General features: G+C 37.8%; 1 protein-coding gene across 1 annotated transcript; it reads right to left on the bottom strand.

The window, feature by feature from the left end:
- triqk (triple QxxK/R motif containing) lies at positions 1–27,572 on the bottom strand. The gene is made up of 4 exons (XM_017482460.3): positions 27,477–27,572; positions 23,111–23,179; positions 8,444–8,529; positions 1–936 (listed from the first exon to the last, which is right to left on the bottom strand). Exons 2-4 carry the CDS (start codon positions 23,169–23,171, stop codon positions 829–831), a joined length of 255 nt encoding a protein of 84 aa, XP_017337949.1. The 5' UTR covers positions 23,172–23,179; positions 27,477–27,572; the 3' UTR covers positions 1–828.

The following is a 27,572-nucleotide window of genomic DNA, read 5'->3' as shown; positions in this document are numbered from 1 at the left end:
TCCATAAACAATTCATGTTTTATTAGAGTCCATCAAAATCCTTCAAAACCAATGGAGTACAAAAATGTTTCTTTGAATTGAACATCAACTGATGAAAACAGCGATCCTTCCTAGCAAAATGTGCTTAACACTAATCCTGAGTAAAAGAAGTTTCACACAGGCAATAACAACATAAACCAACTTTCAGAATTTGGACTAAAACAAGTCAGTTCTGAATGTATACATGAGTTCCAATATTTAAAAAATCCAAATTCATCTGGAATGTCAAGCTTTATATTTCACGCATGCATACAAGTGAACCATGCAGGTTCTTAAGCAATAGAGGGCTCACTAAGATCTTCAAGACATGTCCTTTATTGCTAGCGATTTATAGACACTGATTATTTAAGGTTCTAATAAGGTGGTCAATTCCTCTACACACATGAACAGTATTCTTCATACACACTCATGGCTTTATGTCTTTAATATCCTGAGCTGTGGAGAAAAAAAAAACAAAAACAAAAAAACACTATAAGATTTCCATAAATCCTGGAAGATATAAAAACAAAGAAAGCACTGGAATAGAAAAGAATAGTGTTAAGCAAGGAAAGATGTAATCGTGGTTCACTCCTTGGACTCTTAAAAGCCATGTATAGTGCCTGGATTTTGATTAAATACCCTCATTTAATAATTTTTTCCCATAGGAAAATATTGCTCTTCAAAGACAAAACCTAGGGTTCCATCACTGGGTTCTTAACAGACACAAGAAGGGTTCTGTTGGAGTAGAACACTTTCTGATTGTAACACAGCCTCCATCCTCGCTGATTCCTTTGTGATCTGTTGGGTTCTTTAGTCCAGGTCCGTGTCCAGATTCAGCTCGGTGCTCAGATTGAGGTAGAAGAAGGCGTAAACCCCCAGCAGGAATACCAGCACGGCCATGATCACCAAGATGGTGTCCTAAAAACAGGTACAATTCAAAATCCATACCAAACCTGAACATTCTTTTAAAGCAGATGAATACAAGCACTTCAGTCATAACTAAATTACTATGATAAACCACTGATATGACATAAACCACTCAGATTTGAACTGCAGCCAGTCACAGGTTCTCATACATACATTCTAGACCACAGTAAGTGCACTTAATGTGCTTTAAAATGTGCAGGTGTGTGTCATATGCCAAAAATAAATGCTTCTGTGCAAAGAGCTCTATCAACTTCCAGAACTCAAAACACCCTAGCAATGACAGTGTGCTACCTTTATGTGAATGAAACAATCTCCAGACCAGGTTTGCAAAGCTTTTCAAACAAAAAAACTATTTCGATGAGGCAAAGTGCAGGAAAATTCAACCTGCAATGCTCTCATCACTGAAACCTGTGTATACTTTACTGTTTATATAGGCAGCTCTAAAAGCACATACGACATGCATATAGAAATGTTGACATACTGCAGTTTTCAAGACTACCACTACCATAAAAATATTATTTGATCATTTATAAAATCTCCATATGGTCTGTTAATTGTAGTATTTCTCAAGTAAGGAATAAAACATGGCAAATTTATTATTTTCCAATTACAGCCTGTCCTGAAGTGTTTTATTCCTCTTATGCCACAGCCATTTATCAATGCAAATATTATTTAATTTATTAAAGAGCAACACATTATACGTTTTATCCATTAATAGTTATATTTAATGTTGTGGAAAATCCAAGAGCAAACAATATCATATGACAAACATATACGTAGCATCAAAATAAACAAATAAAATTAAATAAAGTGAGGGATAAATGTGCATTTGGACCATTTTGTTTTTCTTATCTGATATACTCCCAGGGTATATATCCACTTAAAATTTACACACACACAATGTCTTTTGACTTTGTACTTACACTGATCAGTGATAACATTAAAACCACTGAGAGGTGATGTGAATAACATCGATCATCTCGTTATAATGGCACCTGTTAAGGGGTAGGATATATTAGGTAGCAAGTGTACAGTCAGTTCTCGAAGTTGATGTGTTGATGAAAATTCTGAGCGACTTTGAGAAGGGCCAAACTGTGATGGCTAGACGACTGGGTCAGAACATCTCAAAAGCGGCAGGTCTCGTGGGGTGTTCCCAGTATGCAGCGGTTAGTACCTACCAAAAGTGGTCCGAGGTGACAGGATCACGGGTGCCCAAGGCTCTCACTAATGTGCGTGGGGAGCGAAGGCTAGACCATCTGGTCTAATCCAACAGAAGAGCTACTGTAGCACAAATTGCTGAAAAAGATCATCCTGGCTATGATAGAAAGGTTTACAAATGTAATCACAGGTATCAACACACAGTACATGGCCGCAGACCTGTCAGAGTACCTATGCTGACCCCTCTCACCCACCAAAAGCACCTACATTGGGCACGTGAGCATCAGAACTGGACCATGGAAGAAGATGGTCTGATGAATTTTTTTTTTACATCATGTGGACGGCCAGGTGCGTTTGACTCGATTATAGTATATATACACTATACACTATATACTATATACTATAAATATACTATATAATACAGGAATTACACGACATAGATGTCCAATACTTATTTACTATCAATTTTTTTGTAAACATCTATTTTATGCTTATACTTATAAGTACTTTATAAGTCAAAAGACAGTACATGTGTAAATTTGTTATATGAAAAAGTTTTATGAAGATATAAGTACTGGAAGCAAATTAAATAACATAAACAATCATGCAAATAGAAAAATAAATACATAAATCATTTTCTTATTTATTAAAAATAAATATTTTTTTAAGGTAAACTCAGGCTTCTGTGGCTCAATTGCGAAAATAAGCAGAGGGAAAAAAAAAGCCTTTTCTAATAAGCCGAGGAAAAAGGCCTTTTCTAATTGAGGGTAGAAAAAAAGCTGAGAGAATTGGCTAATCTCACAGAAAAGGCTACTATAATTAGGACTTTTCCTGGGTTTAATGGCAAAGTTAAACTAATGATAGCTGCAAGACTGGTGTTCAAACATGAATGAGATTTTTTTTTTTTTAAGAAAAGAAAAAAAAAAGTTAGTCATTACAATTCTCATCAACCACGGTTTCATTAAGTGCAATCGTGTAGTAAAGCAAATTAGCAAAGCCGGTGTTCTTCATCTTGACAACTTATTATCAAACTTGTAATCAAATTTGGGTACTTCAGGAGACTATCTCTGTGCACAATGTGTGCAAATTGCTCAGATACACACCACAATGGAAAGAAAATTGCACTAATATATTGGACAGTGTATGTAGATTTTTAAGTGGAGAAATTCTCTGGCTTGCTTTTGAACCTCTGGGCTTCTAGCTTTGTCGTGAGTGGCACACGGTTCAATTTATGGTCAAATCTGAAATTTGATTTGGGACAATGCTTAATCAGCGACATTGTGCTAGATCACAAACAGCAATCCCAGCTCTCCTTCAACTCTTCGACTAAGAGACCGAGAAAAGTATAAGGAAAGGAAGAAACAAAGTATATCACGCATACACTCGTACAAAGGCACATTATAAAAAGTCGCTATAATGGCCATGACTATCTGTGTACAAACTGCAGCGGCCATCCTAAGCACGCTCATCCTCATTAGCACTTACTAGCTCCTGCATTTCTATCTCATCCACCCAGGCTCCAGACAGCTTTAGTCAACCATAATTGGAAAACTTTTACATTTCATGCCCTTTAGTTTCATTTATTGGACCCATGTTGATTTAGCTGTCAAGTAAACTGCTTTGTGCACAGACATAATTGCTATTGCATGGAGTGTTTGGATTGTTTTGCATTTGTCTCTTATGAGATGTTTCAGCAATATTTTCGCCACCTCAGGCAAGTGTAGTTTAGTCATACTTAGAATAAAGTAGTATGTTATTTTATACATTTGAAATCTAGCCTGTGTCTCAAATGCTAGGATTAATGTCTAGTTAGTGTTTGTACTGGAAAAGCATCCATTAAAAAAAAAAAAAAAAAAAAAAAAAATACTATAATACACAAGACATTTGGTTGTTATTTTCGAGTGTTCATACATTGCAGTAATAAGTCCTTCCAGGATTTTGTAGATTTTGAGATAGCAAAAATTAATCAATGCAATATAAAATAAAAAAAATTATATATATAATATATATATTTAATAAATATAAATATATAATTATAATTAATAATTAAAATTAATAAATATGACATGATGAAATGTTGATTAATATAATATATAATAAATATCAATTAAATTCATGCAAAATCAAGCAAACTTGGCAATACAGAGATTTTCTGCAGATTTGGGTGAAGACACATCATGTGAAGTCATCACAACGTGCATTCAGCCAAAGCCCGAATCAATTCACATGCGTTAAACATAATTACAGCTAAAAGGTCTCATTTACCAACAAACATCACTGTGAAAGACCGTGCAAAACAATTTCGCCAATTCAATTAGTTCTCTGCAAAAAAAAAAAAAAAAAAAAAAAGCACAAAAAAAGATATTTTTTTGGCTGCAAAAAAGGAACCTGTGTGAAATCCTGTATGGACTGAGTAATGGTGTTTTTTTCCCCCAGTTTTGCATGCCAAATGAGGTTAAATTTGAAATAAATGCAGGCAGGAACTGACGCTTGAAAATAAAATAATTGTAATTTGCATTAAACTAACATAGGCAAGACACAATTTTACCTCAAAAGAAATTTTAGTGTTTAATATTCCCCAAGAATATAAAACGCGTATTAAAAGACAAATATGTATGTCTATTTTACAGATGGATAATGTGTGCATATTTTGTTGTTAGTTGTCAACAATCAGAACCCTTGTTCGAGAATGAAAAATAACCCCTGCCTAGGCCTGTTGTAGTGTTTGAAATAATCCAGTCGTAGTGAATAATGCTGGGGATTGAGACGCTTAAGCTGCGTGAGCTGAAGCCGAACAGTGAATGAATGGCGGTAAACTGAAGCGCTTTACTAGCGGGTTAATGAACTCACCCAAACACATCCTATACACATATGAGATTAATCAGACATTTACACAACAGCAACATGATATTACAACTCGATTCTGCACAGAACAACACGTACGCACACGTGAACTTGAACGTAAGTAAGGCGCTAGGTAGAATGGTCACGCTGTGAATACGCTTCTTCTATAACAACGCACTAAAACACGTACAATGAATAACTAAAGCAGAAAGAATTCACAACACTGTATTACAGTAGTGTACATATTGTAACGGTATTATTTCAGGAGATCATGTTTTCACAACAAGGCCAGTTCGCACATGTTTTTGCTGATACATGTTTAAGTTAATATATAAAATGTGTGAATATTTCGTTTAATTTGAGATTTTTCTCATCAACTAAGATGCCTTTGACGCATATTCCATGCCATTTGAGTCAGAATGAAACTGACTAAAATTAATAAATATGACATGATGAAATGCTGATTAAATGTAAAGAATATTTGTCAAAAAAAATTCTTTTAAGAAAAAAAAATTTTTTTTGACATTCCAATTCGAAAGTCTGAATAGTCTTAAGAATTTAAAGTTTGTTGCTCTTTGAAAGGTGTACTTGCATTATTCATCCATCCATCCATCCATCCATCCATCCATCCATCCATCCATCCATCCACAATCACTCACACATTCACACACCCTTCATACACTACGGACACTTTGGACACGCCAATCAGCCTACCATGCATGTCTTTGGACTGGGGGAGGAAACCGGAGTACCTGGAGGAAACCCCCGCAGCACGGGGAGAACATGCAAACTCCGCACACACAGGGCCAGGGTGCGAATCGAACCCCCGACCCTGGAGGTGTGAGGCGAACGTGCTAACCACTTGCATTATTATGCTATTATATTATCATTATATATCAGTGGCATAAAATGGTCTTAAAATGACAATAATTTCGTTTATTGCCATTATTTCTTGGACAATATATCATCCAGCAAAAGTCATTATCGTGACAGGCCTACCCCTGCCTTTTTTCTATACACAGTTACACACTATTTCTTTTTTATTTTACATTACTATTATTCAGCTACAATGTCTAAAGCAGGTAGGTTTAGGCTGCCAACACCGCTGGCCAACAGCAACACATGTTATGGGCTTGGATTTCACGTTAACTGGCTGCATAGATGTTCATCAGGCCCAGGTGTGTTGTATACATTCTCCACTGATGGTCTCTGGCCAGTGTGTTGGTGTACATGTGCAGCGTAACAGTGGGGTTCAGCACTCAAAGTACAGAGGTGTGAACAAGCCTCATAAACACGGCTCAGATAAGGGCTGCGACACCAGCGGAGATGTTACGCAGAGTTATACGGTATGAGGTGCTGACTAACTGCTGCTACTCCGATCCTGTAAACTGAGGTGCATAATGAGGTAATGGCAAGAGGTTACATCATCCGACAAGTACTCCTGTGAATTATCATGTGTGGACTGTGGTGTTCACATACTAAGTGAAAGACAAACCAGAATGAAAATTCAGTTCACTATTTAACAAGGGCCAACTGTTTAGATTTTAAAACTGCAAATTCTAAAGTTTATTTTAAAATACCTAATCATTGAAACAATGTTAACAATACCATAAAAGCAAGTGTGTGATAGCAAGTGTCACTGTGTGTGTAAGAGTCAAAAAAACAGATGGATGCGAGGTCACGGTGACTAAAGTCACATTTCTGTTTCATATTAAGTTATTTTTGACATTTTATTTCACTCTCTTACACTTTGTAAAAAATGACTTTAAATTATTTCATAAACTGCTAATCTCCTGGGATTTTCACAGATAGCAGTCGTTAGAGTTTACACAGGATAGTGTGGAAACAAACAGCATCCAGTGCGCACAGAATGATGAGAGAGGTGAAAGGAGAATGACCAGACTGGTTCGAGCTGATAGGAAGGCTATGGTAACTCAAATAGCTACTCTTTACAGTCGGGGTGAGCAGAAAAGCATCTTGACATGTCAAACTTTGAGCATCTCTGTAATTGAAATATTCAATATTCAAAATGATGCCTTTGGGTTCATTAGAGAAATTAGAGAGGTTCATTTTGGAAATGTTGTAGTTTTGTAATTTTGCTCCTCTTTTGGCTAAAATTAAAAGTGTACGATCAAAACACATAAAAAAAAAACCCTGTTAAAATATGCAAAGGAATGTAAAATGGAAAGGGGTTAAACGTCACGTGGCTGTTTAGTGGCTGTTTAGTATTCAGTGCCAGCGGGCAGTGTATTCGAATGGCATCTTTTCAAGCCACTGAGTCTATGGTGAGGATGCAGCCAGCTCGTTTCCTTGGGGCCAGGCTGTGCCATCCACTACGTCTGTCATTTGGGGGTTGGGCCATGACCATGCCAACTGGCCTTGTGCCTGATGCTACCTGTGCCAGCATGCCAACTGGTCAGTGCATGGTGCACAGCAGCTCACAAAAGCTGCCAACCTGCTCCAACCACAGCTACGAGCTGAGCAGAACACAGGAGGATGTGAGGAAAGAGACAGAGAGAGAAAGAGAGAGAGTGAGAGGGAGCTCTACAAATGTCAGTCATCATTAAAGTACCACCTCTTGAGTAAGCAATGGTCTGGCACTCCGAGCCACGTGCCAAGCATTTACCACCACAGTGAACAAGCAATGCAAATTAAAGCAAAGAATTCTGAATCAACTCCCTGAAAGAGTGAAGACAAGGCAGGTATACTGCCTAGCAGAACAAAAAAAATAAAAAAAACAGACAGAACTGAGGAGTCCATTATTCACCACTCAGACAAATTCCAACTCGAACTGCAGAACACGTTCCTCAAACGTCCCTTTCACACAAGATAAACAAGTGCTGACATTCACAAAGGATGCAAACAAACTGAAAAAATGACAGGAACAATGGGATGCAATCTCATGTTCACCTTCGTCTGCATAAAGAAGCTTATTTCTACATTTATTTATTAGGCAGACTCTCAGACAATTCCCTTCCAAAAACAGAGTACAGCTAGGGCTCTCTGGAGATCCTGAGGATCATAACTTTCCATTCATAAGCACACAGACATCATTGCTAACCCCACCCCCACCCTACTACAACCTGACAAGAACGTCCAGACTGGTCTGAGCTGACAGGAAGTCTACAGTAACTCAAATAAACACTCTTTACAACCGTGGTGAGCAGAAAAGCATCTCAGAATGCATAATATGTCAAAGCTTGAGATGGATGCGTTGCAGAAGATCACATTGGGTTCCACTCCAGTCAGCCAAGAACAGGAATCTGAGGCTACATGGTCACCGTGTAACTAAGTAAAACATGCATGATCATCCTGTATCTACCTAAATTCTTTCTGCCTCCACTCCATAGGAGAGGTGCTGCCAGGCCTTTTCATTCTTCAGAGTGTATGTGTTAAAGTGAAAGTTCTTTAAAAAAGTGAGAAGAAAGTTCAGAGATCAGCATGATGTTTGTGTGCGTTAAAGAAGTATCATTGAGGATAACAAAGAAAGTCTCACCCTGATGCCTGGAGCGCTCCTCTTTGCCTCGGCCTTCAGTCGTGTGGCTCGCAGAGCCGGCTTGTTTTTTTTATAATCTTGCTTTCCTGGAAGAGAACACACAACACACACACACACACACACACACACACACACACACACACACACACACACACACACACGTTATTTCTGTTACCTTGCTGTCAAATCAAGCCATTTAAAACATATTTTCAAGCGCTATTTTAAATAATATAGCAGTAATTATTTACTGAGATGATCTTCCACTTTGTACAAGGCTTTGTAAATTCTTTATTAACACTTAAATAAAACAACATACATTTGCATTAATGCTTCATTAGGAATCATTAGACTAATGGATTTTGTTAATGCATAGTCAGGCGCACCAAGTGCACTTCTGCAAGTGCACTTCTTATTAATAAATGCATTAAGAAATCTGTTTTATTCCAGTGAGGTGGGTATGTGTTGTTTTTTTTTTTCCCCTGGAATATATTAAAGACTTACATTATTCACTAGAAGCTCATAATATTAACAACTAATCTATAAATGTACTGACAGTTTCTGTTGCATGCACGGAGCGCTGATTGCCCACACAAGCTGCAGGTTTATGCAAGACTGTTTTGTGCAGTGAACCCATATGGCACATACACCACCTGGCAGAGTGTGTCTGTATGTGTGTGTGTGTGCGTGCGTGTGTACGTTCTGTGTCAGCTTAGAAACAACAAGATGAAGGAAGAATAAATAAAAACAGAAAAGTAAACAGCTGGGAGAGGAGGGACAGTGAGTTTGTGTGTGTGTGTGTGTGTGTGTGTGTGTAAGTTAGGACTAAATGTGCTGAAGCTGATACACGCTGGGGCCGGTTTAAATGCAACTCCCCTTTCATTAAGACTTGGAGGAGGAGGAAGAGGAGGATACAGAGTAAGCAGGTGACCTTAAAGCATCTAACGCAGCTAGTTGAAGGACTGTGGGCTCCTATGGGCTCCCGTTCTCTGTATAATTACAGTATTTGTTCTTTGTAGTGCAAACTTACTTACTTACTTACTTAGCCAGTATATTAGTTCGTTATTAAGATTTGTGGTTTGGGTAGTCACATACAACAAATTTTTTGAGATAGCATGCAGCGTCGTCGTTGTCATCCTCATCCTCCTCCTCCTCCTCAGCTGGACACTCGAGCTGTCGTTCCAAATGTCACTAGCCAATGAGAGTAAATCGCTGTTAACTCCCACCCACACCTGGGATTTGTGCCAGAATGGCGACCGTAAACTTGCAGAGTGTAAACGAAAACTTTGCAAGCATACATGAAAATTCTGGCAGCGCATTCTTAAACCATGATTAGCGGAAACAAAGCTTAAAAAACTGCTAACAAGGAATGTTGTTTATTTGAAGACCACTCGGGTCACTGTTTTAGGTTTCAAAGTGTTTTTCCTCTTTCTCAGTGTATATTTTTGTTCACGTTCAATACTTTCGGCACAAACTTCATTCCATACTATGCACTGCCAAGTGTCATATCGTGTTTGTGTTCATTTTTGCTGTTCCTAACAACTATTTGGGTATGACATACCAAACTTCTTTTACAAGCATTAGTATAGTATAATACAGTAAATGTGTTTGCCCTTGCAAACACAAATAGATGGCTGACAATCTGGAATCAGGGATCTGCTGCACATAACAGTAGATGAATTTGATTTCCTCACAGATTCTTATCTCACTGCTCTTCCTACTAGTCGCAAAGGGGATCACGCTACACGTTTCATTGCCGAGAATATCAAATATGCCAACACGAGTCCTACAAGTTTCTGGAGCCGTATTGGACACCATTCACCACTTTTACAAAAGATATTACCTCAGTTGGTGTGTTGTTAATGGTGGTAGAGAACACTGTTGCAAGGGTTGCACGATGACAAGACCTCCTTCACAAGCTTACAAGTTTCAGTACTGGGCATGGGGGATTAAGGTTCCCACCAAAGGCTTTTTCACATACAGGGTCTCTACAATGATCCCTTTGCTCAGCAATTATATCACATTTTTCGTAGTAGCTAGCCGAACATCATTTCCGCAAGACGTATGCTGAGGCTTGATCACATCACTCCAAATTCTACCATAGGTGTTTAATATGCTTGGGATCTGTTGACTGTGAAGGCCATAGTATACATTTTTACTCCTTTTCAACCTCATCAAACCATTCAGAGCACAGAAACTCAATTTGTTACCCATCTGTATATTGTTATGAGGGAAATATTGGGATCTCTTGCGATATTTTTCCATCGTAATTTTCAGCAAGAGAAAACAAAATCACTCTGTCTGTTGATCAAGGTAACCTAATCCAATGGGTGCAAGCCAAACACACACGGTGAGGAAGAATCTGGAACTCATTTGTCAAAACAGTCCGGCGCTGCCTAATAACAGCTAAATATGATAATCATGACTATTTTGCTCAATGCTGAAAACATAATTATTCAGTCAATTTAGCATTTTTTTTAAATCACACTTTGTTATTTTAAATCAGCAGAAAAGTCGTATAATATATGACGTGCATGTTTATGTACGAATCTTGGAATGAAAATTGACCAAACGGAGCAAATGTCTATTTTAATCAGTTTCTCATTTTATCGCGTTTTAAAGCAACCCCAGCAAATTTGCTGAAAACATAGTGTTGAGTAAAACTTGTTCAGCATCATGGAGCCATAATGTGTTAAATATTTAATTGAACTATTTCATTTTCCACACTACCCGTATGTCATTCAATTACCGTGTGACATGTAATTCATTGACTCCAAGCCTGGAGTTTCATTTAGGTGCTTTCTCACTATGAGTAAGTAAATATATTGTGTAAATTGCCTGCGATGGACTGTCAGATTATTGTAAACATATGTTCCCACTGTATGTGATTAGAAAAGTTTATTAGTTTAACGAAATAAGCTTATAGTTGAGTTAAAATGAGCATCTATGAAAATGGTGCTGTTTATACTGCTTCAGTGAGCTTTTAATTTCTTTTCAGCACTCCATCACCTCGCATTTAAACACATGCAGAGCGAAAAAAAGACGTGAGGGAGACAAAACAGGCTGTGTTACAGAACAGCAAAAGACTTTCCACAATTAAGTTTCACAACCCCAATTCCAAAAAAGTTGGGACACTGTGTAAAACATAAAGAAAAACAGAATGCAATGATTTGCAAATCTCATAAACCCATTTGTTTTATATATACATACACACACACACACACACACACACACACACACACACACATATACATATATATATATATATATATATATATATATATATATATACATACATACACACACACACACACACACACACACACACACACATACGTATATATATATATATATATATATATATATATATATATATATATATATATATATATATATATCAAATGTTTAGGACAGGGCAACAAAAGGCTGGAAAAGTAAGTGTTACTACAAAGAAACATCTGGAGGAACATTTTTGCAACTAATTATGTTAATTGGCAACAGGTCAGTAACATGACTGGGTTTAAAGAGTATCTTAGAGAGTCTTTCAGAAGTAAAGATGGGATGGAATCTGGATGGAAACATATGTTGTTATAAAACGTGTATATACCTTTCAGCATTGCTGGTGCCTTTCCAGATGTGCAAGCTGCCCATTCCATAGGCACTAATGCACCCCCATGCCATCAGATGCAGGCTTTTGAACTGAGCGCTGATAAAAAGCCGGATGGTCCCTCTCCTCTTTAGTCCTCTTTAGTTTAGAGGATGCGGCTCCATGGTTTCCAAAAAGAATTTCAGATTTCGATTTGTCTGACCACAGAACAGTTTTCCACTTTGCCTCAGTCCATTTTAAATGAGCTTTGGCCCAGAGAAGATGGTGGCATTTCTGGATCATGTTCACATATGTCTTCTTCTTTGCATGATAGAGCTTTAAGCAGTATTTGTGGATGGCACAGCGAACTGTGTTCACAGACAGTGAGTTCTGGAGGTGTTTCTGAGCCCATGCAGTGATTTCCATTACAGAATCATGCCTGTTTTTAATGCAGTGCCGTCTGAGTGCCCGAAGATCACGGGCATGCAGTATTGATTTTCACCCTTGCCCCTTGCACACAGAGATTTCTAAAGATTCTCAGAATCTTTTGATGATTTTATGTACTGTAAATGATGAGATATTCATAGTCTTCATGATTTTACATTTAGAAACATTATTCTGAAATTGTTCCACAAATTGTAGATGCAGTTTTTCAGAAATTGACCTCTGCCTCTCCCAGATACTCTATTTAAACCCAATCATGTTATTGACCTTTTGCCAATTAACCTCCAGCTGTTTCTTTTTAGTAAGTATTACGTTTCCAGCCTTTTGTTGCCTCCGTCCCAACTTTTTTGAGACGTGCTGCGGCTATCAATTGAAAACTACCTTATTTTTTTCTTAAAATGCTACAACTCCTCAATTTAAACATTTTATATGTTTTCTATGTTCAATTGTGAATAACAGATGGGTTTATGAGATTTGCAAATCATTGCATTTTGTTTTTATTTACATTTTACACAGCGTCGCAACTTGGAATTGGGTTAGTATCAACGGAGCAAAAACAACAGGCCCACATGATTACACCGCATCATTCTTTTTTTCCCCAAATTATGTCGAAAGTGCTAGCTGGAAAATGATGCAGCTTTTGTTTGGTGTTGACAGACCACGGATAAACGACGATATGTACTAAGTTAAATTTGCTATAAAAATTATCTCATGCAGGTTTTAGTTGTCAAACTGACAAAGGATAGTTAGTGCATTTATTGTAATATAAATTAAAATAAAAAATGTGGGGTTGTACAATGGTTAGTGGTTAGCACGTTTGTCTCACCCCTACGGGGTTGGGGGTTACGGATCCCACCACCGCTCTGTGTGCACAGAGTTTGCATGTTCTTCCCGTGCTTCAGGGGTTTCCCCCGGGTACTCTGGTTTCCTCCCTCAGTCCAAAGACATGCGCTGTAGGCTGTTTGGCATTTCTAAATTATCCATAGTGTGTCAATGGGTGTGTGAATGTATGCGATCATGCCCTGCAATGGGTTGGCACCCCACCCAGGGTGTCCCCTGCCTTGTGCTCTGACCTTCCTGTGATATTTTCCAGGCTCCCCTGCAACCCTGTGTAGGATGGATGGATGGATGTAAGTAAATTGGTTGGTTTTTGTCATATATGTTTGTCCTTTGTGGTTAAAGAAAAATCTATAATTTATAATCTATAATAATTTTCAGATTTTCTTGGTGGAGAAATTATTAGAAATTATCAGGTCATATTGGCAGAGTTGTGCTAAAAACGAAAAGATACCAGACACTTGGATTGTAAACATTTTTAAAGATTTTATACATACCAAAATCAAAAGCATACAAACACAGCTAATATACTGTATGTAACCATTTTCTCTGTTATTCAGGTTTCAAAGTTCAGATAAAACCAGTTGGATGGAAACTCCAAGCAATGAGTTTCTAAAGCTGAGGTCAGAGAAATACAGCTTCCTTACCACACTTTGGCAGAAGCCTGCTGGCAGAAAACATTTATCCTTCGATTATGGTTAAATCTGTCAGCCAAAATGAAGAAATAAAAGATAGCATCATGTGTTGCTCTAACATATCCTGTATTACTCCCAATGCAGCATTTCATGTGTGACATTTGAAATACTGCGCATTGGCAAACTGAACATATCCATCTATCCAGTCACTCATTCCACAGATCCATAAAAAAGCAATTACTCCATGTTCAGAGCACTTAGCCTACACCTTCGGTGATACGCGCTCATACACAAGTACTGCAGCAATTCACTCCTGCATCTGCACTGATTCTATTCCGTGTGGAAAGCAAACCTTGTTTTGTTCGAAAGCAGCAGGGAGAGATTAGGTGTGTCTTATTTTTGCAGAAAACTCCTGTTGTGGGGCAAAATGCACACAGCAAACAGAATCGACCATCTGTTCCAAATGAATAGTTAATTGTGACCAAATCAAAGTAATTGCTCTGAGAAATGTGGATAAATTGTGTATACAGTGAGAGGCCTTGCTGGCGCACACTGACTTGGTCCTTTATGCACTGATAGATAACAAGCACAAATGCATGTTAATGCATGTTACACGATGTGTTCTAATGCTTAACAATTTACCATTCTCACCAGTTGCTCTTGGGATAATCCTCATCACCTCATCATCTTAAACTGGTAGGAAATTAAAGCATTTTTTAAAAAAGATTATTATATGTCACACTGTACAAGATGATCCCAGTAAAATCTTAGCCCAATTAAGTAAGAGTGTGCTCCGATTAATCTCAGATAATATACGATGAAGACCATTACAACGACAGATCTGTGATTAAAGAAAATATGCCATCAATCAGGGTGATCCAGGCTCACTACCATATCCGTAGCTGTCCCATGCGTTTTGCGTAATCCTATGCCATCCTGCTATTGATGGCTTTTAGATGAGCAACATAGCAGCGCTTACTCTGAGATTTTCTTAAAAAATTTTGGACACTGCCAGATCTCAACTCACAACCAAAGAATTCTTTTACAATGTGCGAACATCGTACACTGTAACGTCAACTTTAAGCTGTCCCTCCACGATTCCGCGATTGCAGAAATTTACGCAAAACCAAGCAAACTCCACAATATTTGGAGAAGCTTGTAAATTTTCACGATTACCGCAGATTTGGGCCAATATGTGTCATGTGACGTCATCACAACGCACAATCGTTCAAAGCCATCTTCGACTCACCTGCATCGAACGTGAGAACAGCTAAAATGTCCCATTTACCAACAAACATCACTGCGAAAGAGCATGCAAAACAATTAAGTGCAATTTCGCCAGTTTAGGTAGTTTTCCACAAAAATTTTGAAGAAAGCCGCAACAAAATCAAGCATTGCTGGTCGCAACAACCGCAAAAGAACTCCTGTGCGGATTCTTTAAGAGTCATTCCAAAACGACTACAGATTTCAGAAAGAGAAGGCATTACGATCTGATCTAATTTCCTTTTTTGAAATAAAGGCAAAAATGGCAGCACATGCCAATAATTTCTCACATGCAAATGATTTGGTACATTCATCTATATATCTATACACGTGAAATGACGTATCACTTTTATTGCTAGCACTGTAGCTAATTCCCATGACAAGTAGTTCCCACTAGTGAAGGACACGAGTTGCTAACTAATCAAATACCACTCAAATGATTACTTGAAATTGAATCAATTTTCACTTAAAATGTAAATCCACAATTTGTACTTTTGCTACTCTACCTGGCTAATAGAGTGTAAATATTTTTAGCGAAGGGCCAATACGGAGAAAATTGCATACAACATTAAAATCTAACAAAAATACATTTCACGCTATGAGTCCCTATTCATGTCTATGACACGAGTCTCAAATAGTGTTCTATTAAGCAAATGGTGCACAGTGTAACTTCATACAAGTACAACATCATGATGCGCTTCCACAGCCTCCATAAAATACAGCTTTGTTGCGTTGACTCAGATTCAGCAGTGTTGCATCAAGTGTTGCAGTCTACATGCAACTTCCTGTAACAAAGTTGTGTGTGTTGATTTAATAAGTAAAAGAATAATGCTATTTAATACCCATCCAAACACTGCATATGATTAAAAACAAATCAAGATGCTATTTGCATTCATATACAGTACATGTTCTAAAAAATATTAAAATGTACATATACGACCCCAATTCCGAAAAAGTTGGGACAGTATGGAAAATTGTAATAAAAACAAAGAGGAATGATTTGTAAATGAACTTTGACTTGTATTTGAACAAAAACATATAAAGACAAGGTATTTGATGTTTTACCTAGTCAAATGCATAGTTTATTAAAGATAAATGTTTATTAATAGTGATGTGACAAGTTGAAATAAGAAGGCGATGTGAAACAAGGTGAGGCAATCATCTAATAATGGTATATAAGGAGCCTCCAAAAAGGCCTAGAGCAAGGATGGGTTGAGGCTCGCCAATCTGCCAACAGATGCGTCAGCGAATAATCCAACACTTTGAGAACAACTTTCCCCAAAGACAAATCGGTAGGACTTTGGGCATTTCACCATCTACAGTGCGCAGTATAATTAAAACATTCAAGGAATCCGGTCAAATCTTGGTGCGTAAAGGGCAAGTCCGAAAACCACTCATGATGTCCGATCCCTCAGACTTCACTGTCTTAAAAATCGTCATGGGTCTGTAATGATATCCTGACATGGGCTCGGGAATACTTTGGTAAACCTTTGTCAGCGACACCATTCACCGCTGCATCCACAGATGCAAGTTAAGGGCCGCCAACTTCTCTGGGCTCGGTCTCATCTGATTTCAAATAGTTTTTGAACAAAACAGCCATCGTGTTCTCCGGGCCAAAAAAGAAAAGGACCATCCAAGCTGTTATCAGCATCAGGTCCAAAAGCCAGCATCTGTCATGGTATGGGGGTGTGTCAGTGCACATGACATGGGTAACTTGCACATCTGTGGGGGCACCATTAATGCAGAAAAATATGTACACATTTTGGAGCAACATGTGCTGCCATCCAGAGCAGGACTACGCCAAACCACATTCTGCCGGGATTACAAGCACATGGTTGCGTAATCAGAGAGTGCAGGTGCTAGCATGGCCTGCCTGCAGTCCTGATCTGTCTCCGATTCAGAATGTGTGGCGGATTGTGAAGCACAAAATAAAGGCAATGAAGACCCCATACAGTTGCACAGCTGAAGGAATGCATAATGGATGAATGGGGGAAAATTCCACTTGCTAAACTTAACCAACTGGTGTCTTCAGTTCCCAAACTCTTAATAAGTGTTATTAAAAGAAAAGGTGATGTTACACAGTGGTGAAATGTCAACTGTCCCAACTTTTTTGGAGTGTGTTGCAGTCATCAGATTTGAAATGAGTCTATATTTTCAAAAATAAATACAATTTCACAAAGTAAAACATCAAATAAAGTTTTAATAATGTGTTTTCAATAGAGTACAGGGTGAACTGAATTTTCAAATGACACTTTGTTGTTTTTTTGTTTGTTTTGCATTTTCCATACTGTCCCAACTTTTTCATAATTGGGGTTGTATTATGTGCATTCTTGATTCAATTCCTATTCATAAATCTGTATTGGTGCAAACAAAAAGTGTTCCACTAGTGAGAATTTGGTAAGACAGTATTTACTTAAAGAGTTCAACCATCATGGAATCAGTGATAGAAACTTGTACTTAATTGAGATCTGCAATATTATCAGATTTTAAGCTATTTATAAAGGGCATTGTTTCAGTTCACTTGAAAAAAAAAATCTAAATGTGACTACCCTGGTTAAATAATGGGAAGGTAATTATGTTGCATATATAAGGGCTGTTTGGTGAAAGAAAGATAGAAAGAAAGATAGAAAGATAGATAGATAGATAGATAGGTAGATAGATAGATAGATAGATAGATAGATAGATAGATAGATAAAAACTTTACTACATACAACTGATTGTACCAAACTAACAAAAAGTAATAGCTACTGCCCAACACTGATCAAAGCTATGTATAATTTATAAGAATATATGTTTGTGTGCTAATTAGATTTATAGGAAACTGCTCTAATTCATTTGATTTGTCTGCAGTTCCAACCTCAGTTTAATTAAACACATTACTTTTATAAATATTAGTTCATTGAACCAACTACGCTGACTAGTTCCTAACATTAGCACCACTGACTGGTCATACTTCGATCCTCCAAGAGGAACAAACCTCATTCATTTTTTTTCAGTAACCGATTTATCATGATCAGAGGTGTGGTGGATCCAGGCATGAGGCAGGAATATACACTGTATGGGATACCAGTCCATTTCAGGGCTGCATGTACATGAATATTGACACTCATTCACACTTAGGGACAATTTATAGTAAGTTTTGGGAGTTAGGAGGAAAATGGAGGTCCCGAAAGACAACCCACACAGACACTGGGAGAAACCAACACAGACAGTAAGCCAAGCTCTGGATCAAACCAGAAAGACAAAAAGTAGTGCTAATATAAGAGAGAGATGAAAGTGAAATATAGTATCGCTAAAAAAAATTGCTAAGTGAGCACGTTTTCTGTTGAGACCACCAGTGACAAAATGCTAATATCAACAGTAGGCATGTGGCCCAGGCCAACCTGGGGAAGTGGTAGCTCAGTGCCTCTCCTGCGCCCCTGAGCAAGGCCCTTAACCCTCAACTATTCAGTTGTATAAAAGAGATAATTGTAAGTTGCTCTGGAACTTGGCATCTGCCAAATGACATAAGTGTAAATGTAAATGTAAATGTAACCCGCTCGTGGTCTGTCAAACTAGGTGTTGCAGAGTTGCCATTCTGAAAGCAATCAATAAAATCCTTGCATGGTGGCATAGTGAATTTTGCTGTTTTCAGTGCCTCAGTGTGGCACCTTTCAGGGAGTCTGTCAACAGCAAATGCAAGTTTCAAAGGCTAATGCAGTCTCACTCATAATATGGATTTAATACAGAATGTTTTGTGAACATAAGTGCCTTGTTTTTTGTTTGTTTATTTATTTTGAGTTTGGGCTATACAAATACTATTCAAATCACGCCCTGAAAATTTGAATAGTCCGAAACGCTAATTCCTAATTACTGTTCAATAAACTTCCCAGCTGTTAATATGCTGATCTGAAATACCAACTGGAAATTTTGTCTTTTTATTCGTAGTGTAAATTTTATAGTATCACTTTCAGCTCGATTACCACACAGGTGCTTAGATTGGATTCGACCTCACTCGAATAAACACATCTACCAGAATAATAAATATAAATTCATATGTAATGACTTACTGAATTGATTCCATGAAGACCAGAAGACCCATCTAACACTTCAAAGAGTACAAGATGCTTCCTATGCTATGCAATTATTGGCATTTTCCAATTATCAGTCAATTCTTGAAGACAGAAACACTTTTACATGTTCACGCATAGCAGAACGGGTTTGCAATTTGTTTGAACAATCACAGCCTCAACCAGAGTGGAGGACAGGAACAAAAAAACAAGCAATCATGGAATCAGAAAAGCGTCAGGTTTTGAGGGGGAAAAAGGGCAGGTGCAGGAATCAGGAAGCTGTCATGGTGCAAGCACACACACTGCTCTGAGAAAGAAAAAGAAAAAAAAAGCAGTGAGAGCTTTTGTGACAAGGCTATAGGCAATGCTGTTTGGAATTAAAGTTAAAGGCAGTGTGATGCCTGATTGGAGAGGACAGTCTCGAATCCTAGCTAGAGGGCCAGGAACAGTGACGGCTTGGTGAGAGGCCTCTGTTTTAGAGTTAGAGAGAGAGGCAAAGTACTGCCATCATTCATCAGCAGGAAGCAGTGCTACAGGCTGACTCCCACCACATGAGAGCCATTTGGCCCTTGTCTCTCACATCACATCACAACGACAGAGGAGATTTTAAAAAATACCACACACATACACAAACACACAAGCCAAGCTGCCTTAAGTAAACATACAAGAACACAAAGAAAGAACATGACAAAGGCCAAGAAAGCAGAGAGAAACCCTAAGAACTGCACTCAAGTACACGAGTACAGAATTGAAGAGTGAAAGCTGGTTGCAAATCCAGAAAAAGCAGTGAGTTATTGCATTGCTGCTGTTGGAAATCAGTGTGGCTCTGTTAGAAATAACAGAGACTTTCTATCATTGAGCATGATAATTACACAAATTCTATGATACTGTCCTCTATGGAGTTTGAGAATCATTCTATCTCACCACAGAGCACAAGGGGTCCACTGAAGCAACATTCAATCTGTAAAATCGCCTTGTTGCCACGTTGCAATTGTCCACAAGTGAGCTTCATCTTAGTGTTGACAGTTGGTAGTCACATCCAAATGATGCTTGAGAGCTCTTTACACAGGGCTGGTCTGGCCACATACCCATGCAAGAGCACATAGATGGATATTAAAATGCCAATATCTTTGACAGGAATGAGGGGTCAGGCCACAGCTTGATACAAAGTTCATTACCAAAGTAAACACTGCTTGATGACCAATAATGCATGTAATTCTTCAACTGGTCTGCATCTTCGGTTGGTTCAGTTGGCAAGTTGCACAAACAAAAGTCGAGATTTACTGGATCATTGTTGTGTAACCTATGAGAAAAGTTCTGGAGTGCTCCCAGTGGTCAGTTGTCAACCAAATGTCCCACTGTGGACATGTTAGTCCCAGGGGCCAGACCCATATTGTCAGGATGCGTGGACTGCTGTGCCACAGTGACCTCTTCATCTGGGACTACTGATTGTAGTCACCACTGGGCCATCAACACACCAGTTGCATAGTCTGCTTAATAATCTGATCCGCGCTGTGTCAACAACAGCTGTTGTACTGACACCGTCATATTTGCCTAATGCTTTTATCCAAAGTGACTTACAAATGAGATCAACTGAGCAGTTGAGGGTTAAGTGTTTTGCTCAGGAACCCAACAGTGTCAGCTTGGTGGTTCTGGAATTTAAACTAACAACCTTATGACCTGTAGCCCAAAGCCTCATTACTCTGCCAACATGCCCAACACCAAGATTTTGTTCCAATGCATCTTGACAATGCATGCTAAATTCCAAGGGTATTAACAAGGGTACCTACATGATCTTACACTGACACAAAGCCCAATGACACTTGGTCCAATTGTAATATATCACCAGATCTACCAACCTTTAAATCAATCATTTTGAGTAGGAGTGCCGCAACTTAATTTCGCAATACATTAGTATGTGTTATCACTCAAAAACATGCCAAAAGAGCAGTCTTTTTCTCCCAATCAAATGAGAGATGAGCCATTAATCCATGACTGACTGTTTGGAACTCTCTGATATTAATCAGCCCTATTCCTTTCCCCAATCTCATATACTCTTGACTGGACTTGTGAGGCGACCTCACGTTCTGCCAAGATAAATGGAGATCAGTAAAAGTTAAAAACCGATCAATATATCTTCGAGTTGGCTGACATTACACATGTATATAGTTAGCGTGCTTTGGGCAGCAGCAGATCAACCATGAAAATGTCGGTCATGTGGACATCAGACAACAGAGTTGAAAAAGGATTTTACTGAAAATGTGCTGTTGCATTTTTATTCACTGTTTACTGCATTATACTGTACTGCAGAATCACCTTAAAAACCTCCCTCAAGCTAAATTTTTGCGATTGCGATTTTTTTTTATTAAAGATCCTATTATTATTAGCCTCGGTACATGTACACACAATAGACACATTTATTTTGCACAAACTTTTCAATTCAATGAACGTTGAACCAGGCTGAATACCCAAGAAGTACTAGATGTTTGATACACCACATTGCAGTCAATATGTATCAAATATTTTTATTTTACTGTGTCACATCATAATGCATTCTGGAACCATCATCTAACAACTTCAGTTGATTAGTTTGAAGACAGTGATTGCGATAGAGGACATGGAAAGGGGAAGCTGACACGGGTGTGTTCACTAGTGGAATATAGTCTAGCGGCTCATGACAAAAACGTATCATGGTCATGTGATTTAGGAAACATATAGCATATGATGCTACAGCTGTAATGTCCAAACTTAACTGTGAGCACATGCCTGGTTCATCAGCATTGACTTAGCAAAGAACTACAAGTCATACAAGACAAAGACAAAATCCAAGATCCAACAAAGGCAAAAACACACACACATGTATACACAATCACAGAAACTCTCACTACATTATGAGAAGTAATAACAACAGCATTGAAGGATGACGTATCAACACTGAAACACTCAACATCACAAAAGCTCACTGGCTAGAAAAAAAAAAAAAAAAAAACTAAACCTGACAGGATATAAATTACCTTCTCATTACGATTTCAAATTGCGCTGCGTATTCTTTCTTTTGTGTTTCTTTGTGCCATTTCAGGTGACACTTTTTTTTTTTCCGTTAAACAGAGATTAGTTGAAATTGGTCGATGGAGGCTCTTTTCAAAGCAAACTCAGACAGGAGGAGGGATTCTTATTGTCCATTACCTGCTGTTATGTTTTTGAACAGACGAGATGAAAGAAAAAAAATGAAACAAAATCGAATATGGCTGAGATGCAGAGGTTTCAGCAGGGGTTCAGCTTGTTATGTTTCTTCCAAGACATGAAGCACAGGTGTGATGAAATGGGGTGCGCCATGCACAACAAACTAAATAACCCTACTAAGGGGTTAAAAATGAGCTCACATAAAATAAAGCATGTGGTTAATGGCAGAGATGACAGACTGTGTTACTATGTACACAATATCAAGGCTATGTCAACACACAGCAAAGATGCTGCGCCCGGTGAAACAACATCATGAAGTTAAACCTTACAAATTTGCATTTTCACAATTAGAACTTTAGAACAAAGCCTGGATTTATAATTCATAACTCTTCATCATAAAAGTCTGCCTGTCCCTTTCTCAGTGTAATTGTCTTATTCACTAACAATGCGTATGATAATCCACTGACTTTATAACTGCCTCCAACCTTTTCTCTATCCTCTGAAAAGCATTTTGTTTTTTTTTTAATTTGTTCATAAGAGACTCATTGTTCAGTTCCTTCATATATTTGTACCTACAATGCCATCACATCTCATTACAATTTCTCAGCAGTAGAAATGAATTAGGAAAAGCTGGAAGTACCTGTTGAATATTTGATAAAGGTTACAAACTCACCGATCTGCTTACGGTACTGATCCACTGGTAACTTTGCACTGCTCGCATCCTTCTTCACCATTTTGTTCGCTGTGAAAAAAAAAAAGAAGAAGAAGAAAAAAAGAAAAAAAAGAAATATATGAGGTGACATCAGGAGAACTGTAGAACCGCACTCCACATTTCAAAGTCTTTCAAACATCCAATCAATGTTTAGGTATTTTAACCAGATGTAAGTGCATTTACTCGACCCAATTCAGATATAAGCAAAAGAAAGCATATTAAAACGTCTCACGATTACATGAAAAGAAAATCAATGACGAGAAAGCAACGCAAAATGAAAAAAAAAAAACTCTCTTTGGACTAAACTGTAAGTGAATATCCTTGAATTTCACAAGTGCATTCATGTGTTTTAAACGCAGTCACTCGTACATTTTTACACACCCACATTATTATCAACATTATCTTCTTTGTTTACATCATTGTCTTTAATCTTTAATGTAATTTGCAATCTCACTTTATAGCCTAAATGTTCTATATTTTTATTGTATTGTAATAGCAATTGAAGAACCTTCATCAAGGACCCAATGACAGATTTCCTGCAATCCTGGGAAATGAACTCACAAAGTTCTGCTCATTAGCACATAATCACTTCTGCTGAATTTCCAATAGCCCTAATGTTTGGTATAAAGAACCGAATCTTTAATTCCAGGTAGTCTGCTTTAGAGAGCCTTCTTGAAAGCTATAATGAAAGACTCATGGATATTTTAAGCATTCAGTTTATACCACACATCTCTCTGATTTATTCCCATAGCAACCGAGGAGAGGACAAAATAGCCTTCCATGCTAATTTACCTTGGTGTGGTTGGATTTGTAATTAGGGTATAGATGGGTTAAGCACTTACGAACCACAGCGCTGTTTAATTCTCGAATCTTATTGGTCCGAATGTCTTTTGATTACATTTCTGTAACAGAACGGCTCTGACAATAGTGTCGTCTGCGAGTGCATTCTAATATGCTATCATTTGGAAAGTAACAGCTCATTTACAGGGACTTGTATGGCAGATGATATTAATTGAAGAGAAGTAATAAACACATTTTAGAAACGTTATTTAAGAAAGAAAAACTTATCATTGCTGATGTGATGAAGCATTGTGTGGGGAGTTTATGTAACATTTATGGAAGGAGTCTCCAGTGTCAGCATTTTGTAACAGTCAGAAGAGAGGATGCTGCACTTCACAGATCCTCAGTATCATGACAAGCTGCATTAAAAAAAAAAAAAAAAAAAAAAATCTTATTAATGTTATCAATAATACTTGGGAAATAACAAAAAATATAATACTTTATAAAACCATAAAAAAAAAAAGCTCTCACCACTATTATGTAAACACCATCAAGAAGATTCATCTTTGTGAAAGATGGCATTTTGGGAAATTGAGGGAAAATGCTAATGCAATTTTTTTTTGTTCAATGTTTGTTAAACCCAACCCTCACATAACCACCAAGCCTTTACTATCATTCCTCCATGTATGCTTGGAGATCCAGGGATTACCCATCATGCAATGCAAGCATGTGTCAGCTATATTACTGAGAAATTACTGTGAGCTGTGACATTTAAATCACTGTGTAATGTAATAATGTGTTATATTTGTGCCTCGTTGTCAGTCTTTACCTGAGCGTGTTGACTTATTTAGAGCATCGACTCAATAACTATGAATTTACCTCCACATACACAGGATAGAAATGCTTTAAGTACAAAATAATGTTTTAACTACTAAACAGTGTAAAGTTTTTCTTTACTAACAGCAACCATTTTTGTGACACAACATACAGTATATGTACACTGTCTCAACTTACATGTAAGGGATAAAACATGACATGATATGCTGTTATAGGAAACTAATCAATACCAGAGTGGTGTGATGTGGCCTGATGCAAATCAGAGTTACTGTTCACCCCAAAGTTGATTATTTTCCAATAACAGCAATTCTGAAGTGTTTTAATTCCAGAGCAATTACAATGTGTAACGAACAACACATTGTACTACTGTAAGTATCCATCTACAGTAATATTTAATGATGTGGAGTGTCTCAAGACAAGTCAGTTAGGGTTAGGGTTATTATAGCAGCTTTTTTCCCTATGCAAGTTAATATATATTTTTTCTTTAAATGCAGCTTGTCATGTTTCAAAGGGACCCGAAAAATGCAAAGTCCACTGTTCTGAAGACTCTCCTATGGTGGAAAATCTACTGACTGTTACATAGCTCTGACCCCTGAGACTCCTTCCGTAAATGTTAGGCTAAATTACAGAAAGCTTTGCTATACACTATTCTTTGTTAAATAACAATATGATTTTTATTAGCCTCAGACATTAGCGTTTCATTTTACAAACTGTTACTGGGAATCCAACCCACACACACACACACACACACACACACACACACACACACACACACACACACACAGATTAATGAGGTACAGAGATGAGAAACAGGAATGAACAATATTCAAGAGGAGGTCAGCTGGAGCAAGAATAAGGTAAAAAACAATCCAAGCGTAATCCAAACTCAAAGTGATGTCATTACAGTGTGTCGGCATGCCACATAAGCGGAAATGGCATGAATGACTTTCCTGATGATAATGGAGGAAAAAGGCAATTATAACGTTTACACAACAAAATGCAAAGCCACAGGGCTTTAAAATCTTTTAAAACAAGTGACCGTGACTACTGCAGGAAGTAAACAAGGGGTTGTGAATTTCCCTACACCTTCAGGCACTTTTTCCTTTGAAGACTCAGCTAGTGGTCAGGAAGTGAAGAGGGTCACAGGTCATGAATATTAGATAATAGCTTCCCGAATCACCATGCATGACTGCACAAAACTAAATAGTCTAATAGAGTTCAGCCTTAAGCATGGCCCATTTGTTAATAATGCTGCTAATAATATTTTTCGTTTGCACATTCAAAACCTTTGTGAAATGCAGAGGAGAAGCTGTGAACAATCCATAAATAAGACTGAAGGTAGCCACAGGCTACTCCTGCTCTGGGGACTTCAATTAAACGCAGGATCTCTTTAATGCTGCCTCGCCACGAAGATTTTCAAGTGACCACAATTAAAGGTTAAAATTATCACCTCAGGCAGCTTCTGAAATAAACATAATGAGCAGCTACAAGTGAACGAAAGAAAGCAAACGTTCTACTGAAAGCAGGGAAGGTGAGGTGAGGCGATCTTTCTTTACTGAGACCTTCTGTGTATACAGGGAAAAATAGCACTGGAGGAAATTAAATTATGCTTGATCACAAAACATGACCCATTGACTAGTTAATTTATACATGAGAGTCAACATTACGCTACTAATTTTACAGATTGTTGTAAATTAATTGATCAATGAATACCTGACTCCTGACTGACTGCCTGAATGAATGAATGGTCTGTTTATTGGGGCCACATTGTCCTACTGAATTGACAGATTATTATAAATGAAATTGATAAATGAATCAATGAATGGCTGAATGAATGAATGAATGAATGAATGAATGTAGTAGGAAAGGAAAGATTTGTTTATGAATTTATGCCGTAGTGAGGCAAGGTGAATTTCGGATACATCTGACATAATTTATCCTTCACTTGACTGAATGAATGAATGAATGAATGGAGAGTATAAGTATGGTATGATACGAGAATAGTTTAGGGGAACCCCTACTGATTTAAAATGATTGAAATTGAATGTATACATGAATGGGTGAGAGGCTGAATGAATGAATGTGTGTTATATGTGTTATATATATATATATATATATATATATATATATATATATATATGTGTGTGTGTGTGTGTGTGTGTGTGTGTGTGTGTGTGTGTGTGTGTGTGTCTAAATATATTGAAACACACACACACAGCTTTCGTTTTTTCCCTACTACGCAGAGCGCCACGTACACAACAATACTCTACAAGCCGTTACACTGAGGCTACATCTACATCCCAAATGGATCCCTACTCCCTATTCATGTGCACTACATAAGGTGTGATATGATATAATGTCTGCTGTAGCCTATGTAGTACATAATTTGCCCAACAATCCCATTTGTGATTCAGCCTGTTCTTTCTGGACTTTGGTCAGGGTTGCCACTAGTTTCCTGTAGGAGGGTCTAATAAAACGACAGGCATCAAATCTGTCCAATCACAGCGTCGCCGTCACAAAACTGACCAATGAAATGACGCCAAAGAGACACAAAAAACGAAAACAATTGCTACGCATTCTGTAGAGCGCTGCAAGTGTACGGTCGAAACACAAGAAAATAATTGACTAATTGAGCGTATACCTTCTATACACGCGTCATTTCATATAAGTATGAGAAATGTAGGAGTTTGTTTAAGGATTTTGGTCTTACCAGATAGAGAAATCTTTTCTACTGTACATCCAGTTCCTCATTCAGTCTACGCAACCCCAGGGGGAATGCCGCTGCAGCCTATCAGCGTCGTTTCCC

This window comes from Ictalurus punctatus, chromosome 12, assembly GCF_001660625.3.
Source record: "Ictalurus punctatus breed USDA103 chromosome 12, Coco_2.0, whole genome shotgun sequence".
NCBI lineage: Eukaryota > Metazoa > Chordata > Actinopteri > Siluriformes > Ictaluridae > Ictalurus > Ictalurus punctatus.
The sequence above is the reverse complement of the archived record's forward strand: the minus strand, read 5'-3'. Positions and strand labels throughout refer to the sequence as shown.